Consider the following 19,406-nt stretch of genomic DNA (forward strand, 5'->3'; position numbering starts at 1 on the left):
ATTTATACTCTCTTTCAGGATTTGACCAGGGGATTAATTGTAATATATTGATTTTAAGAAAATATATGGCCCAGCTTGGATCATGGCAGTCTAAACAGCCAGGAATGTGCATGTTCTGCATCTAATTTGTTGATTATCTGACATTAGATTCCCATTAAAGCAATTGATTCCACAACTTAGTTTAAATCACACTCCAAAACTTTAGGTGTGGATCTCAATCACTCACCGACTGACATGGGAATTGAAGCACAATGGTGGAGGATGCAATTCCCATGATGGACAGGTAAATCATGGTATCCAATGTAAATCACCACAATTACAGGCTGTGTGGATTCTCATGATTCAAACTCAACCTAATTGGTTTTCCTTTCCTCTTCTGCCTTGTACTTTAATTCTTGAGGATGTTTGTTTTAAATCTCAACCTGGTCAGCTAAAGCCGACTGATGCAGATCATGGTTGTAAATATCGCAGGATAAGGGCTTAACAGCCCCTGCCTACATTGTGGGCGGCCCCTTTAACTAGTTCTTTAAGGACGGTGTCTTCACTTTGTGCCCTCCTTTTGGTTAGTTATGGTTCAGTTCTGATTCTTTTATAATTTTCTAGTTTTTTATTTTCTTTTAATTCTAATGTGTCTTCTATTAGGATGTGAGACTAGAGTTTCTTTGTGCTAGTTTAAGAGAGATATTTGTCTCTCTTCTTTTCCTTTTCAGTTTCTAAGTGAGTTTTGGTCTACTGTGAATTGGTTGTACTAAGGTGACTGAATTTGTTTGTTTGTTTTTTTTCATCCCATATAAAGGTATGCAATTTGACTCATTATGCGATTTGTGACAAAGAGGATGAATTTCCTCTTGTGCTAAGCAGACCCGTGGTGGGTTGTTTGCGTTCTTTCTCCCTTTCTTATTGTTTCTTCTTCTCTTTAATTTTATATGTTCACACAGTACCCAAAACCTTCAGGTCGATTCCATCTGGTCAGTTTGGGTTGATTTATATCAGTTTCAGCTCTTCAAACTATCGTTGTTATTTGTTATAATTCTGCATAAACATACCCAGGCAATTTTTGTCTTATATTAGTTTGCTTATTCATATTTTATTCAATCCTCAAGTTGTATGCATTATACTGTCACAGTGTCCATTCCATAAAGCCACCATCACAAACCTTTTTATTCTCTGATTGAACCTATTGTAGCGTTCCTTTTGTTAAATTACAGACAGTCCCAACTCAATCAGATCCTTCAAAACCCTAGTGATTTCATTATTTAAGTTACTGCCATCTTTTTGAGAATCAATAGACCACTCGGCTGAACTTCTTCTGTTTCTGATTGAGTTGCGACAGTAGCCACATAATCTGCTCAACATCTCCTTTAGAGTGTTAGCTTTATTATTACAATTTATATGGCACATACCAATACATATTTGTACCAGCCCTCTGGAAAACAGTGCGAAGTGGGACCATTTTGATGCTATAAAATTAGGTCATTTAATGAAAGAAAGATATAGAAGTAATGGAATTATTGATATGAAAACGTTCTTCTGAATCTTCTTATGTTTCAGCTTAGGGTCTCTTTGGTATAGTTTAAATTTATGTTAATCTGGTTCACTTTTGCATTACTTTAAATGAGTAAGATAGAGTGGCTTATCTCCTTGTGTTCGACCCGTAGCTACGATTGACCCGTACGCTTGTGGTATTATTTCTTGACAAGCAAGTTTTTGGCGCCATTGCCAGGGATCGAACCTGGCTCATCTTGTTTCTCTTCTGTTTCAAAGAATGTGCGCTCAATCCAAAAATTTTCGCATGCCCAAACCCAACCAATCTTGGTGTACCTTATGGGATTTCATCACCTATGACGCTGCCCCTTGATTCGTTTGGGTGGTTTGGATTGGCATGTGACCCATTTTTGGAGGTGACCAACTTTGATAACAAGAAAGCAACATCGTGGGTGCTTTTGCTTGGAAACAAAAACGTATAGTAGTCCTCCACTCTACATCAGAATCCACTTGGAGTCATACGTAGGTGGCTAGTGAAGACTATACGAATTCCCTTGCTGTCAACCTATATGGCAACCTTATAGCTTTGGAATCATTGTTTCATTCTTTGAGGGGCAGATGCACCAACTGTCTTTAGCTTCCTCGTGTTTTGAGTGTATTTTCTGGTTGATGCAGGTTCATCATAGAAATTGGCTTATTTCTTTAGAAATAGGCCTAGGATTGGGTTATATGCATGTTGGGCCTTTGTTCCCAAGGGTTTTCTATGTATTAGGCCACTTTAATGAGCCTCAACTAGGGGTATATAGGTTGCATACGGGATTAGCCCAATACTTAGTTTATTTTTATGTTTTTTAATTGAACCGGTTCAAATTGGTTGCATCCAATTGGTTCAATTTAAGTGATCATGTGACTTGGTTAAGTGGTCATGTGATGTAAGTTGGGCTGGATTAGGACTCTATAAGTCCAGCCATGTTTTGAGTCTATTTCCTTTAGTAGTCTAGTTTTGTAGTCAGTGTAAGTTACCTAATTAGGTTAGGGATAGGGTTAGACCTTTCCTTTTTAGTGTCTAAGTCTATTTTTGAGTCAGGCCAGTAATGAATATGAATTTGATTAATAAAAATTAGCTTTATGCTTGCTGCCATTGCTGCTGCTCTTTGTGAGTGTATATCCTTGTGGATCTCAAGGTAGATAGGGTGGGTGGACTCCTGCGACTCCTTGCGTCTGTCCAGTTCCGGGAGGTTCTTCTTCTTCTTCAATCGAGCTTCTTCAAGCTGCTGCTGCTACCTTTGAAGGAGATCAAACCACTAAGTAATTTTAGTTTCCTGCATATATCCTTCCCCTCAATCCATCAAATCCTAACCTCCATTAAACTTGTAACTCCTACCTTAACTAGGACTCCCTCATAACTTCCGATTTGGCCATCAGTTTCAAACCAAACTTCTAGCATACAACCCCCACACTTCTCCCTACACTCGATCCTAAACCCAGCTCATAACTCCCACTCTATCCCCTCCATTCCTCCACTCCATTAAAATCCAAAACCTGCAACTCAATTCTGTCCAGAATTGCAGAATTTTAAAGCCTTCCCAAATCCTATTATTTATATGCCATAAAAGCACCCTAGACCTGCATATTAAAGCCATATAAGACCCATTCCCAAATTCCCATCCTAAACCCTAGAATTAACCTAAAACCTAGTGCTGTCCATTCGAACCAACAACCCCTTTTGCTATTGATCCTGTTATCTGGCTCCTAGTAGGTCTCTTATCTATCTAGGACTACATTACTACTCTTTTAATTTTTTTCTTTATAAAAAAAAAAAGGAGACTTCTTAATCTGTTTAGGTGGCTGAAGTATGGACTTGTGACTCAACCAACCGTCTTATTAGAATGCCACCTTCACCTCCACCTTTGACCATGGTTGACCAACCTCAGTCTAGGACTCTTAGGGATATGTTCTACCCTACTAGGGCTGCATAGCCTTCTTGCATCAGTCTAACAGCTGCTACAGGAAATAATTATGAACTCAAGACCAACTTCAATAGTATGTTACCCCATTTCCATGGGATGACCAATGAAGATGCATATCTCTTCCTTAGGGAATTTAAGGAGGTTTCTGTTCTGATTAAAGTCCAAAATTTGTCTGATGATGCAGTTAGACTTCGGTTCATAACCTTTGCTCTGAAGGATCATGCCAAGAAGTGGCTCTATAGACTGCCAACTAATTCCATTACTATATGGGATCAGTTTACAATTGTCTTCTTGAGAAAGTTTTTCCCTCTTCATAAAACCAATAAACTCAAGAGTGGCATTCTTCAATTTAGACAGAAACCACATGAGTCCTTCTCTAGATTCATGGAAAGGTTCAAAGATTTCCTGTTAGAATGCCCTCACCACGGTATTGACTCGTGGCAAATTTGCCAAATCATTTATGAGGGCATTGACTTTCAGACCAAGCAACTTTGGAGTCTATGAGAATGAGGCTTGGATATTTTTGACCAACTTGGCTGATAAGACTAGGGAGTGGGAATCCACCCAAGAGGCTGGAAGGACCACTAAGGGTTACGTCATTGAGGGTGTACCAGCCAAAGAAGCCAAATTAGATAGCCTCATCAAAAGGTTGTAATCCATAGTTCCTAAGGAGCCTGTCCTAGTTAACCAAGTCAATCATGTCTCCATGTGCAGTTGGTGCCATACACTTGGTCATCTTATGGAGGAATGCCCCAACACCTTTGCGGGTAATTGCAACACTGAGAATGTAAGTGCTCTTTACCAGAATATCCATATAGCAACACTTACAATCTAGGATGGAGAAATCACCCTAATTTCTGTTTGCCCCTCTGTTAGGGATGTTCCAGAAATGTTTGCGATCGAGTAAATAGCTCTACGAACGAATGGATCAGATCAAATTGGAAAATGGAAAGATTTGTACAAGTTATACGTTTCGCCACCACTTTGTGGAAAATCGTTAGGTATGAATATGTTAGATACCTGTGACTCGATTAGTGAAATAGTATCTCTCTCCAAAAAAACATCTTTCAGCAGTTCCCCCAGGAAATCATTGAAGCTTAAGTCCGGAGGCAAACACAAATTGAGCATGAATAGAATCAAACATGGACCTTAGTGACCGTGTGAGGATCTCAGTCTCCTGAGATCGAGTATGGAATTCTGTTTACTCACTTGAAATTGAGTATCTGTTTCCCTCCTTTTCCTCTTAGGATTGGAAATCCTGTATTTTACATATCCATACGATTAAGTCCTTAGGTTTCCGAAATAGTGTAATGTTGGAATTACCTGCAAAGGTGTTGGGGCATTCCTCCATAAGATGACCAGGTGTATGGCACCAACTGCACATGGAGACATGGTTGACTTGGTACCTTTTGATGAGGCTATCTAATTTGGCTTCTTTGGCTGGGACACCCTCAATGAGGTAACCCTTAGTGGTCCTTTCAGCCTCTTGGGTGGATTTCCACTCCCTAGTCTTATCAGCCAAGTTGGTCAAAAATATCCAAGTCTCATTTTCATCAGTAAAAAATGTAAATCCGGTAGGACACATAGACTCTAAAAGTTGCTTGGTCTGAAAGTCAATGCCCTCATAAATGATTTGGCAAATTTGCCACAAGTCAATATTGTGGTGAAGGCATTCTAACAGGAGATCCTTGAACCTTTCCATGAATCTAGAGAAAGACTCATTTGGTTTTTGCCTAAATTGAAGAATGTCACTCTTGAGTTTATTGATTTTGTGAAGAGGGAAAAACTTTCTCAAGAAGACAATTGTAAACTGATCCCATGTAGTAATGGAATTAGTCGGCAGTCCGTAAAGCCACTTCTTGGCATGATCCTTCAGAGCAATGGTTATGAACCGAAGTCTAACTGCATCATTAGACAAATTTTGGACTTTAATTAGAATACAAACCTCTTCAAATTCCCTAAGGAAGAGATAGGCATCTTCAATTCTTCATTGTCCATCCCATGGAAATGGGGTAACATACTATTGAAGTTGGTCTTGAGTTCATATTTATTTCCTGTAGCAACTGGTAGACTGATGCAGGAAGGCTGTGCAGCCCTAGTAGGGTAGAACCTATCCTTAAGAGTCCTAGGCTGAGGTTGGTCAACCATGGTCAAAGGTGGAGGTGAAGGTAGTATAAGGCTGTTGGTTGAGTCACGGGTCCACACTTTAGCCACCTAAACAGATTAAGAAGTCTCCTTTTTTTTTTGTTTTTTTTATAAAGAAAAAAATAAAAAGACTAGAAAAACAATAAAAACACGAGGGAGCTAAAGACAGTTGGTGCATCTGCCCCTCAAAGATTGAAACAATGATTCCAAAGCTGTAAGGTTGCCACATAGGTTGACAGCAAGGGAATCCGTATAGTCTTCACTAGCCACCTACGTGCGACTCCAAGTGGATTTTGATGTAGAGTGGAGGACTACTTTACGTTTTTGTTTCCAAGCAAAAATACCCACGATGTTGCTTTCTTGTTATCAAAGTTGGTCACCTCCAAAAATAGGTCACATGCCAATCCAAACCATCCAAACGAATCAAGGGGCAGCGTCATAGGTGTTGAAATCCCATGAGGTACACCAAGATTGGCTGGGTTTGGGCATGTGAAAAATTTTGGATTGAGCGCACATTCTTTGAAATAGAAGAGAAACAAGAGGAGGTTTTCTCTTTTTTTTTTAAAAAAAGAAAAGGAAAAAGAAAATAAAACACTTCGATTTACTTAAAAATAAGAAAAACAAAGTGGACAATTATCTCCCCAGCAACGGCGCCAAAAACTTGTTTGGTAAGACATAATACCGCAAGCGTACGGGTCAATTGTAGCTACGGGTCGACACAAGGAGATAAGCCACTCTATCTTACTCATTTAAAGTAATGCGAAAGTAAACTAGTTTAAGATGATTGAATTAAATTAACGGTCCTACACATGCATCTACCGAATTAACGTCCTAACCATTCTTCATCTAACCTATCAAAAACTAACGCGGATTACGAGATTGACGGATTAAAGTCACCACATCCACACACAAACAAAGAAAATAAATCCAAGAGATCAAAGAAATAAAACCTGAAGATTGCTTGAACCGGACTGAACTTGATTAGCTTCCTCTACTAGACTTGTATTCGCATCTACCAAATCTTAAAAAAAAATAAAAATTATCAAACTAAGAATCTAACAGAAGACATGAGGGTGAGGGTAGACAAAAAATAAAATCCCAATAGAATGGAAGAAATAGAGGATGAGAGTGAGAATAAAATAAAGAGAATGGAAGAAATAGAGAGAATAAAAATAAAAGAAAGAAAAAAATTAGGATCGATACTCCTTCTACCAAACAAGCAATCGAATGTGTAGAATGAGCATTGGATGAAAGTTGTTGATAAAACCTACTTTGCTTGAATTAACTTGCATGCCTTCCTCTTCCAAATCTCTAAGTCCTCTCACAAGAATTAAAACCCTAGAACTAGAAAGCTTAAAACAAAAAACTAGAAACTAAGATTGAAGAAATTACAACCACAATTGAAGAACACTCCTTGAATTAAACTTGCATAAAAAGGAATTACAACCATTGAAATAAAAATTCAGAAAAATAAACTAGAAAACTAGAAGCCAAAAATAAGAAGAAGACTAGAATTTTCACTAGCAATGAACACTCACAATAGCCCAACCCCCCTATGTATTTATAAGGGAAGTCGAAGGAAGAGAGAGGAGGGAGAGCACGGTTGGAGAGTGGAAATTGTGGGAGATTGAGAAAATAAAAAAATAAAATAAATACAAACGAGAGAGAAGTGAGATAAGAGGTAGGAGGGAGAGAGAGAGTCCGTGAGAGAGATGGAGCTAGGATTGTGGAGTGAGTGAGAGGGGATTTGGGATTTTAGAAATAAAATAGGATGGGAGTTGGGATAGCCGTGGGCAGCACATGGGAGAAGAGAGAGATTTTGGGGGAGAATTGGATTTAAGGAAAAATGGGTCTTTTTGTGGGAGAGAAAACATATTGGAATGGGGAGTTAGAGGAGAGATGGGAACCGTGGAAGGGTTTGGGAAAAAGAAAAAGAAAAAAAAAAAAGAAAGTAGATGAGAGGAAACGTGGAGAGGGAGAGAATTTAGGAGAGAGAGATAAATAGAGGGGAGAAAAAAATAGGAGGGATGGAAGAGAGAGAGAGAGTGGGAGGGAAAACGTGGAAGGTGGGTTGTTGATAGGAAAAATTGGGAAGTTGGTTTTCTCATCTCAAAATCCAAACCATTGATTAATTGCACCCATTGTAGTCCACAAAATCTTGGAGATTGGCTGCCCGTAAGATGTGGAGTGATGGAGATAAAATAGGAATTTCAATCTCATCCTTTCCTCTAAAATAAAATCAGTCCGTATTTGTGGTGATGTGGAGGACAAATAGGAAAGTCAAATCTCCACATATTCAAAGAGTCCTCTCAAGCTTGGATACTCACATATTTCGATGCACTCTCTCTCTCCTTCTCTTGGAAACGTAGAAAACGTGTGTGGTTTGTGTGTGGGTTCCATGTGTGAGAGAAAATGGGCACTCCAAAGTCCAAACTCCTCCATAGAGAAAAATCGGCATATGTATGAGTTGTCATTAACTTGGCAATTCTCTCTCTCCTCTAAAAGTGGAAAACGCCGAAAGGTTCCCTGTACCTGAGCCAATCTCAACCCTTGATCATAATTATCCTCTTTGATGCTAAATGTGGTCCTGGAAAAATCGCAGACTGGCCCGGGCTTCATCTTGGTTCACTTCTAGCCCATTATTCTTTTTTGGCCTAAAAAGAATAATCGCATGTACGGGCGTCAAAACGGATGTGTACTTTTAATGCAATACATCCATCTTGGTTAGAATTTCGTCCTCTTCGCAACTATGAAAAGAAACTGGACCACTTTACATATTAATTTGAAGATACGACACCCGATAGTCCAGAATAGCCTTTAAGCTCACAGTTAGACCTAAAACCTGAAAACACAAGAAAATACCTATGGTAGCTCTGTACAAGTGTGCAAAATGAATGCTTATGACCACTAAGATGAACACATAAGTGTGCTCATCAGATTCCCCCACACTTGAACCTTAATAGTCCATGAGCAAACAAAAGAAGAACTAGCCTAACTAATGCAAGAAGGGAAATCCTAACTCACTTTCGTAGGAATCACGGTTGCACTTAGCATGTGCAACAAGCCCTTTAAACCCCTAGTGGACGAGTGAGGTCTCGTGGGCGTTTGCAGAGAATATACACCCAAAAGTCAATATGTCCAACAATGTTGCAAATTCTAATTATGGCATAAAGTAGGATGGTGCACACAATCCCACACTTGAATTTTATTACCCCACATCAATGTAAGCAACAAGCATGCATTAGGATTAAGGGATCTCCTCATATCTTCTAAACAACAAATAACAAAAGAAACATAAAATATATGGGGTAATGTACAAGAATACCCTTGAAACTACTATTCTTAACCATAGTTGTCATGGCGTTGCCATATCGACGCCATGGCGTCATATCGCTGGACAAGTGGGCATATCGACCACCGATATGAATGATGTAAGAATATTGACCGATATGGCCTCCATGTCGTCGCCATGGCCGCCATACCACGACATATGGCCATATCGGGTGACATGGTTGTTTCAAATTATAAAACTTAATTTTTTAGCAATAATTTTTTTTAACCATTTTTTATTTTAATGCTTTTTCCTTAATATAAAAAAAATAAAAAAAACATCAAACAGAAAACACTAATACACTATTTACTAATACACAATCACATATTCACATCAGCAATTTATTTAGATGGGTTGTTTATTAGCTTTACTCACTCAATATAAATTACGTTCTTGTAATTGTTTTTTTGTTTTGTTACTTTTGTAGTCACTTTCATATGAATCATATCTCAACTCTCATGATTTTTCAACTTTATTATCAGTAAGACTATTGCTATCAATTATTTGATAATCCATGATTTCATATACAGTAATGGATATTACACTTTCATGAAAGTACACTTTCATGTTAATTTTTGATGTTATAGGGTATATATTATAGCATACTAAATGACATTAAAAATAGAGAAAATAAAAAATAAAACATGGTCGGTATGATCGCCATGGCAACGCCATGGTAGGCGACATGTCGATATATCGACATGACAGCCCTCTACCGACTTGGATTGCCGTGACGACGTGACAACTATGTTCTTAACATATGTAACATATCTTAAAATGACATAAATCTACTAAGGGTTGAACAACTTTTTTTGAAAAAAATAGATTTGGGGAAAAATAGTTTACTTTTGAAAAATCTTTCAAATTTGTGATGAATCTTGAAGATGTGTAGTTGAATCCTTCAAATGTGCAGTTGAATCACCTCTCCCGAAGGTCAAGTCTTGAAATCCACAGGTAAAATGAAGAAGGAGCTTCAAATGGGGAAGAAGAGAGCCAACTTGGGAGCTTTGGACAGAACTCGACCGAGATATGGCGAGTTCTGTCGAGTTAGGTAAGTACAACAAGAGGTAGATAGGTTGAGTTCTGGGTTGACCCTAGATCTTGAGATCTCGCCGAAATAGTGCACTTTTTAATACCGTATTGGGACTCGTCTCGGCTTCTCAACAAAACCGAGATCTCGCCGAGATCTCCCGAGTTCTCGAACCATGATAAGCATAAGTTCATAAACAGCTCGAGAGTTGTTTATAATTTATCACCATAAACTGTTAATGTTTGTTTATGTGGGTACCATTAATGAGCATGTGCAGAATTGCTATTTAAGTGAGGGTAAAATGGTAAAAAAAAAAAAAAAAAATTAGAACAAAGCCTCTCTTTTGCCCCCCTCTCTCTCTCTCTCTCCAACCCCATCCGGCCCCCACCATAATACGTAATATATTCTTCACTTAAGCATACCAAACCTATTTTTCATTATATAATCTATTATGTCTAGTAGTAACCAAATGATTATTGTTTACAGCCCATAACCTATTATCATAATTGATTATTCATAAATAGGTCATATATATAAATATAAACTATGCCAAAGAGAGCCTCAGCTGAATGCTATTCCAAAACCTACTGTGCTAAACTGTTCATCGAGAGGAAATTACAAAATTAGTTGAGGCGATATTGGTGGGCTATGTTTACTGGACACTGCACAGGATACAACATGGGTGTGGCAAAGATTTCATTTCTTGCATTCTTGTTGGCTTATATGAAGTGTTGGACACAGGTAAGGCTCATAATTTGAAGTGTCCAGGTAACATAGGTGGTGGGACCATAGTAGTTATTCCTTTTTATTTCCCCCAAATGGGTAAAGATAATGGTTTTTCCTTCATATCATATTCTTTTGAGTTCTCTCTCTCTCTATCTCTCTCTCTCTGATGCAGCACATACTAAAATTATGGATTTTACAAGGCTGAACTGCAATGAAAGGTGGTGGGGACTACGGGAGTAGGATAGGGTTGAAAAGGTTTCATAAAAATAGAAGAGAATAGGGAAAGAATAAAAAAGTTATTATAATAGTCATAACAGAGAAAAGTGAGTGACAAGAAGAAGAAAAAAAGGAGCACAGAGAATATACCTTTAGCCACGGTTAACAATTCATAAATAACCAAACCACTCAAGAAAAATCAATTTTATTCAATCAGCTTGTATGGCCAGGGGACAGGGCACATAAGTGCTTATAGAAGTCTTAAAATCTGACTCCTACTATGACTAGAACTTCCCTATTCTGTATCTCCCGATTTAGCATTTTTCCTGGTTAGGAGGAACTTGAAAGCCATGAAGTTTACTGTTATATACAGTAATATGCTCATAGTGTGACAAAAAGTAATCAAAGAACCAAGGTTTAAAGTATCGATATCGGGTATCGTATCAGTCGGGTGATTTTAATAGACGTATCGTATCGTTTCGGAGATACGTATCGAACAATATAGATACACATAGAAATGGTCAAAATACACATGGAAATACATTTTTGGAACAAAAATAATATAAATAAGCAATATATAACAAGTGTCATGCCTAAACACTGAAATGGTGAATAATGTATAACCAAACAAGTGCATTAAATTGAAATTGTTATAAAAGATGAGGTTTCTTACATGTTGTAATCGTTTATAGCCATGAAGAATATTGGATGATGCAAAGGATGATGTTGTATCACTCCTTGATTCGTTTTTTAGTTTAAAAGTGTGAAAAACCAAGATTATATGCAAGATCTTAGACTCTTGGTTGAGAATTTTCCTTCATTTTTTCTTCAGATTAGGAGTTGTATTGAGTTTGTGAGTGAAAATGGCTTTTTTATGGAATGTATCGATGGTATCGGTATGTATCGGTACGTATCGGTAATGTATCGGTATGTATCGAGCCGTATTAGCCGATACGTATTAAACCACCCACAGAACCCTTTACTGGACGTATCGATGGTATCGGGTCGTATCATATCGGCCCGTATTGGTCGATACATTTCGAGACAGTTCATTTTAAAAAAAAAAAAGAGACGTATCGGTATGTATCGTATCGTATCGTATCGATCGATACTTTAAACCATGCAAAGAACCACTGGAAAATGAAAGATAACACCTCCATAAGATGTAGACTCAAAATGGCCAGACCTCGACTTGGTTCAAGCCATATATGTGTAAGACTCAAATTGTCATGGGTTGGATATCTGGGTTTCTTCCAAGATATGTGAGCAAGCCCTACTTCCCCTACTACAGATTGTTGAATACAATTTTTTGTTAGATTCCGGGTGCAGGATATGATAAGAGCATTTTATCTCTGACCATACACAACTAGTGTCTTACCAAATTCACTTTGTGACAGGGAATAGTAAAATATAAAGGTGAATATAAATATGTGCAATTCATAAGGTTGTTCCAACTTAATTTTGGAAGGCAGTCAATGAATGGTAGAAATCTTTAAATTTCCTCAAATTGAACCTCATTTTATGCAAACATGTGTAGATCCTGCAATGCAAGAAGAGATTGAAAAGCATATTTCTGCTGGTCGAGCCACATTTAATGTCTTACTTTTGGTATGTTGGTTTTGTTTTAGTCCTTCCTCCTTTGAAATTCTAGTGTATATTCTCTCTCATTTTCTTCTCTTTACATATGAAAAGTGCTCAAAGAGTTATTCAGTCACCTATTTGAAAAAAATATTGTACTCTTTTGGGAGTAAATTTCATTATTAGAGGTCCAGCTTGGGTGGGCTGGGACTGGTATTTGAAAACCTAGACCCAACCTGAATTCACTTATCCCTAGTCCTAGCCCATCTGAGTCTGGCCAGGCCCAACTAACCTTTAGCCCAGACCTGCCCAAAAGCCGAATATATCTATTAACGGGGGGAATGATGCTGAGGTTTGAAACTGAGCTTGGGGGATCGCAAATAAATTATTTGCATCTAATGTGTTATCCATAATATAACCATGGCATGCTTCATGTAAATTGGGATTGGGCTAGACTGTTTTGAGCTGGAGGTCTTTTCCCTAACCCAGCCAACTTGACCTTGTGAGAAATTCAACCCCTTCCCTGGCCAACGGGCTGAAAATCCTTGCCTAAGCCCAGAAGAAATTGGGCAGACCAAGATTGGTCTCAGGTTTTTTGGGCCCAAGTTTAATCCCCATTCATTGTAGTACAAAACTGACCTTAATTATATTTATAAATTTACAGCCATGCTTATTATTCTTGTAGTTGCTATTGATTGGGTCCCCAATCCTGTTTATGCGTTCTAGTCTTCTAGAAACTAGTTGAAATTCATTATTTGTGATCCTAATGTTTAGAAATGTTGGTATGATGTATGGGAAAGAAATGGTCTGGTGTCACAAGTAACCTCTGTTAGAGTGGGTGTATCTCGGTTGGGGCCTTGGGGGTATATGGACCTCCATACCGTGGGATTATGTGCTTGGCTAAGTAGTTTAGATTAGGTTCTCATTGATTCTTATTCCTATTGTAATTAGACTTTAGGATTAGCTAGGTAATAGTTCTATTCCCAATTTCCCATTGTAATTCTGTTTTGGCTTGAATATAAAGGAACACTGCTGGTACGATAGAACTTACTTTCTATTGCCCAGTTTTCTCACCCCTATCGGTTCTCTTCATCTTCTTCTCTTTCTTCATTCCTCTGATGTAGATTGAAATATAAAGAAAACAAGATAAAAACACTGTTCACATGAACTGTGTCACAGCCCATATTTGCCTTGTGTGGGGATGCTTTTTAGAAGATCTTGTGGGTCCATCAAGTGGAGAAAGATTCTATGCTAGTGCTGCCATAATTTAGTTTCTATTTTCAGTTTTAGAAAGTATATTTTATTTCATTAAGGTAGCTTCTAATTTCAGTTTATTCCTATTTTGTTTTTAGGAGTTTCTATTTTGATGTATGGCAGCTAGATTTATAGGAAGCTTCTATTTTGGTTGTAAGCTACTTGGTAGCAAACACTTTCTATTTTGGGCTCAACCCTTGAGTCTATATAATGTAATGCCCGTAGAGGTTTCCAACGGTTGAAGATTGAAGAAAATAGAGAGCTATGGCTTGAAGCTGTGAGAGGCAACGGCTGTGGGATGCGGCAATGGTGAGAGGCCGTGGGTGAGAGACACTAGATAGAGAAGTCCTCTATCCCCTTCCATATCCCCTTCTTCTTCTATACTTTTTATGTTCTTCTTTCATGTGTAATCAGAAAAAAGAAATAAAAAATTCAGTTAATTCAATTTTGTTCTCCCTATTTTATTGATTTTGCTGCAATCAATCTCCCACTGGTTCTTCCTTGGTTCGAGGTCGAGTCTGCATTATTTGGTATCAGAGCCATCGAAGGACGGCAGACAGAGTTGACAGCTGCCTCTTCTTCTACCCACTAAAGTTTGTTCATGCAAGTCTGGTTCAATTCCTTTACCAAACTCGTGGACGAATTTTTTTCAAGAAGGGGAGAGTTGATGTAGATTGAAATATGAGGAAAACAAGACCCAAACACTGTTCACAGTACTATTCACATAAATAGTGTCACAACCCATATTTGCCTTGTGTGGGGATGCTTTTTAGAAGATAACCGTGTCACAACCCATAACTGTCACACCCTGGCCCGGTTTATAAGGGCCAAGTGTGACTGGATGTCTCTGACATCCAACCAACCCACCAGGATCGCAAGTGCAGTACCCTATTCACAATCATCATCACAAATACATAATTTAAATGCGGCGGAAGCAATTAAATATAGCATTAAGTCAGTAGTAAGGAAAACTAGTGATAAGCTAATATGTATATAACAAGTGAAACTGAGTTACAAGACTACTCATTACAGTAACCCAAAACCAAAAGACTTAATTACAGTAGTTTATATACAAAAGTGTTATAACAAAAAGGGAAGGAAGTAGCCTGTCTGTCAGGCAGCTCAAGAGAACGGGCAGTCATCACACGAGCACGAAGCATCGTGCTCCACCACAAGAGGAGTATCAACTCCAAGAGTTGAAGGAGTGTCTTGAGCAGAAGAGACTCCCACAGAACCAACAACAATATCATCTGAAAAATATGAGGATCCGCAGGGGTGAGCTCCACTGAGCCCAGTAAGGATAAACATGCAAACACATACAAATAGTCCATGATGAATGTCCCTAAACAACATGCTCCTAACATGGATACTAGGTCTCATGAGGTATAAGTACTACTGTAATAGAATGCTAGCCTCGGTCTCGGAAACACATAACCGGACGTCGGTCACCCGAGTGAAAACATTCTACTATAGTGGAGACCCGGCAGCTCAGGCATCATACATCTGACGCTAACGGACCCCCAGTGACTAACCTTACGGTTTAGTCCCACACCTGAGTGTTCTACGGTAACATGGGACAATGAATGGCATTCCGGAATCATCCCTTTGGACTTACCATGGGTTATCCAACACCTTTCCCCTATTGGTAAGGGACATAGTATTGGGCAATGTAAATCCTAATCATATGCAGTCTAACATAATGGCATATGTATCAAATAGAGTAATTGTAAGTTAACCAGTACATCATCATCATTCATACAGTTCCGAAGTAAAGTATCAATGCAATGTGATATGCTGATGCATCCTAATTCTCTTGCAACTAATGCAAAGAATTTAAAAGCTATAAAACTACATGAACTGAGTTATATTCATGATGCATGACATGGCATACTCAAGAAAGATACAATTAAGTCAATAAACACGCAAAATTAAGTCAAAATTCCCTTACTTGATATAATAAATCAGTCTAACCCAGCAATTCTCCAATAGTCCAGACAATTCACACAAAGAACAGGATATACAGCCCTAATTAACACACAAAGATCACATATTAGGTTTAGGAAAAATCCTAGATCAAACCCTAAGGAAACAGTCCAACCAAGACACCAAAATGGGCAGCCGGATTCAGACTGCCAGAGGGGCGGACGACCGGCCCTAGGCCTGCAACTCCATGCGGCTGCCAAATCAGATTTGGGGTTTTTGTTCCAATTGCATGGATTTTCACATGCATAGGCTCAATTTCAGGTTTTTATCCTAATCTAAGGTGGGTCAACACAATTTCAAAGTTTAATTTCAAAAACCATAATTAATTTGGGGGTTTTTGTCAATTAACCCTAATTACTATCCTAGGGTTTAATAAACTACATGGTTCAGCTATAATTTGAAGAACAGCATGTAATACACAGCCTAGTTTAATGCCTGAACCACCATTGGGTCCAATTCAAGGGTCAAAAGATGGGTTTTGGTCTATTTACCTATGATTACTAAGGTTTAATGGCTGTATAGGTTGTAGAAGTCAATTAGGGACAGAGAATGGAGAAGATGAAGATGGGAATAGCAGGTTTTTATGGCTTACCTGAAATCAGCAATAAGAAGAGATGAAGGTAGCCTTAGTCTTATGTAGCAAGGACTCCAAAGAAGGCCCCAAAGCTCCAAATTCAAGTAGAGAAACAAAGCCCCATCATGTAGCCCTCTCTTCCCTTCTTCTTCTTCTCTTTTCTCCTTCTTTTCTATTTTCTTCTCTAAGCTTTCTTAAGGCTGATCGATTCTTATGTCTTGGGATTTATGAATAGTGAAAATAGTTTTGGTTATATAGTTAGTTAAGTTAAGGCATGTTTGCCTAGTTAAATAAAAATCTGTTTTTTTATATTACTTCCTTAAACTGATACTAATTAGAATTACTTCATTAATTATCTTCTTTTAAATATAAAATGATGTCATATGACATCAGGGGAAATCTCAACATGGGTAACTATTGGGAACTGGATTCTCCACTGGGGATGCGTGTCCCACAGGTGGAAATTACTAATCTGTCCCTATAGACTCTAGTTGATACAATATGAATAGTTAGTACTTACGGTAGGTTTAGGAAATAGAAAGGTTCTGCATGCTGTCCAGCCAGCAGATCTGATATAGGTAGCTCTGGTGCAAGGTACCAGTAGGGTCCTCAGACTCCAGAATAGCAAGTTGGGAAGATTCCCTGGAATCCTCCATAGGTGTGTCTAGAAGTTGGTCTGCATCCTCTACTGATGCAGCCCACAGCATCGAGGCAACCATGGATACAGAACTGGAACCTGAAATCACACAAGTTCCAAAGTTCAAATTTGCAGTGGTTTTCACACTCCCCCCTCCTTATTAGAATTTCGTCCTTGAAATTGACGTACCTGGGAGGTCGAAGAGGTAAGGGTATCTCTCTTTCTTCTCTTTCCCAAGATGCTTCAGCAGCGGAGTGGTTACTCCACCTAACTTTAACAAAAGTGATAGTATGGCTCCTCAGGTTGTGTTCCTTCCTATCAATTATCTCCTCAGGTACCTCCTCATAAGTCAAGTCAGTAATGAGTTCAGTTGGTTGCTGAGGTAGAAGATGTGTCGAATCATAGATGTATTGTCTCAACATAGAGACATGAAAAACATCGTGTACATCGGCAAGTGATGGGGGCAGTGCAAGCTGATAGGCCATTACACCAACTCTGGCTAGAATCTCAAACGAGCCGATGTAATTGGGATTCAACTTCCCTCTCTTTCCAAATCTCACCACACCTTTGATTGGGGATACTTTCAGGAAGGCCTTCTCTCCAACCTTGAACTGTACATGCTGTCTTCTCTTATCAGCATAGCTCTTTTGTCTGGACTGGGCAGCCTTGATCTTTTCCCTTATTAGGTCTACCTTCTCACAGGTTTTCTGGATCAGCTCGTAGCCCAATATACATCGCTCTCCAACTTCATCCCAGTACAATGGAGTGCGACATGTCTTGCCATATAGTGCCTTGAAGGGAGTCATCTCAATAGATGTGTGGTAGCTGTTATTATATGCAAATTCTATCTGAGATAGATGTTCATCCCAACTACCATTCATCTCAGGTACACATGCCCTGAGCATGTCTTCTAAGGTTTGAATTGTCCTGTCTGACTGTCCATCCGTCTTAGGATGATGTGTTGAACTATGGTTCAACTCTGTGCCCATTGCCTTCTGTAGACTCTTCCAGAATCTAGATGTAAACCTAGGGTCTCTGTCAGACACAATATTTACGGGTACTCCATGCAATCTGATAATGTTATCCACATACAACTTAGCCAGTTGATCCATGGAGTAGGTAATCTTCATTGGAATGAAATGGGCTGTCTTGGTCAATCTATCTACAACTACCCAGATGGTATCCATGCCCTTCCTAGTGTGAGGAAGGCCGGTGACAAAATCTATAGTTATGTTCTCCCATTTCCACTCTGGTATAGCTAAGGGTTGCAGAAGTCCCTGAGGTCAGTACCTGACAGCCTTAACTTGCTGACAAGTTGAGCAGCTAGAAACATAGGTTGCTACATCATTCTTCATACCATGCCACCGTAAGAACTGTTTCAAATCTCGGTACATTTTTGTACCACCTGGATGCACAGAGTAGGGAGATTGGTGGGCCTCTTGTAAAATCAGACTCTTCAAGTGACTATCAGCAGGTACACATAGTCTGTCTCTGAACATAAGAACCCCATCAGCTGTCACTGTGAAATCTGTATCCTTCTGTGTCCTAGCACGAATACTACTCACAATGTTCTGGAACTCTTCATCAGAAGACTGGGCTGTTATGATCTGGGCTCGCAGTGATGGTTATACCATCAACACTGAAAGTAACTCTTCAGTCTCCCCAAATATAAGTTTCACATTCAATGCATGCAAGTCCTTCAGAATTTCATCTTTAATCGCTATTCTACTTGTTGCCCAATCAGAAGACTTTCTGCTGAGTGCATCTGCCACTACATTGGCCTTTCCTGGGTGATATAAGATATCAAACTCATAATCATTAATGAGTTCAAGCCATCTTCTATGCCTCATGTTCAACTCCTTCTGAGTAAAGATGTATTTCAAGCTTTTGTGATCTGTAAAGATCTCAATCTTCTCACCATACAGATAATGCCTCCACATCTTCAATGCAAATACTACTGCAGCCAGTTCTAGGTCATGTGTAGGGTAGTTCTTCTCATAGTCCTTCAAGTGTCGAGAACCATAAGCAATAACCTTCCCAGGTTGCATCAACACACATCCTAGCCCTGTCTTAGAGGCATCAGTATAGACTACCATCCCCTTAGTTCCATCAGGAAGGACAAGAATTGGGGCTGTTACCAATCTCTGCTTTAACTCTTGAAAACTCCTTTCACAGTCTTCATTCCATTCAAACTTGGCACCCTTCTTTATGAGCTGTGGCATGGGCATAGCTATCTTCGAGAAGTTCTCTATGAACCTTCTATAGTATCTAGCTAACCCTAGAAAACTTCTTATCTCTGTCATAGTCTTGGGACTCTCCCAATTCACCACAACTTCAACCTTCCCTGGCTCTACTTCAATCCCTCTGGCTGAAATTACATGGCCTAAGAACCCAACCTGAGGCAACCAGAATTCACACTTGCTGAATTTTACATAAAGTTGCTTCTCTCTCAGTCTTTGCAGAACAAATTTAAAGTG

General features: G+C 38.9%; 1 protein-coding gene and 1 non-coding gene across 7 annotated transcripts in view; one reads left to right on the top strand and one right to left on the bottom strand.

Moving 5' to 3' along the window:
- LOC122647562 overlaps positions 1-19,406 on the top strand; it is a 122,322-nt gene that overhangs the window by 50,092 nt on the left and 52,824 nt on the right. For all 6 annotated transcript variants that reach the window (XM_043840940.1, XM_043840939.1, XM_043840934.1 and 3 more), the window contains one exon: positions 12,441-12,511. In XM_043840940.1, coding sequence (XP_043696875.1) covers positions 12,441-12,511 — 71 coding nt within the window. The remainder of the gene's footprint in view (positions 1-12,440; positions 12,512-19,406) is intronic.
- Positions 3,780-3,886, bottom strand: LOC122647564. Its single transcript, XR_006330919.1, has one exon. It is a non-coding gene; the product is annotated as a small nucleolar RNA R71 (small nucleolar RNA).

Source organism: Telopea speciosissima, unplaced genomic scaffold (genome assembly GCF_018873765.1).
Source record: "Telopea speciosissima isolate NSW1024214 ecotype Mountain lineage unplaced genomic scaffold, Tspe_v1 Tspe_v1.0074, whole genome shotgun sequence".
In the NCBI taxonomy this organism is placed as follows: domain Eukaryota; kingdom Viridiplantae; phylum Streptophyta; class Magnoliopsida; order Proteales; family Proteaceae; genus Telopea; species Telopea speciosissima.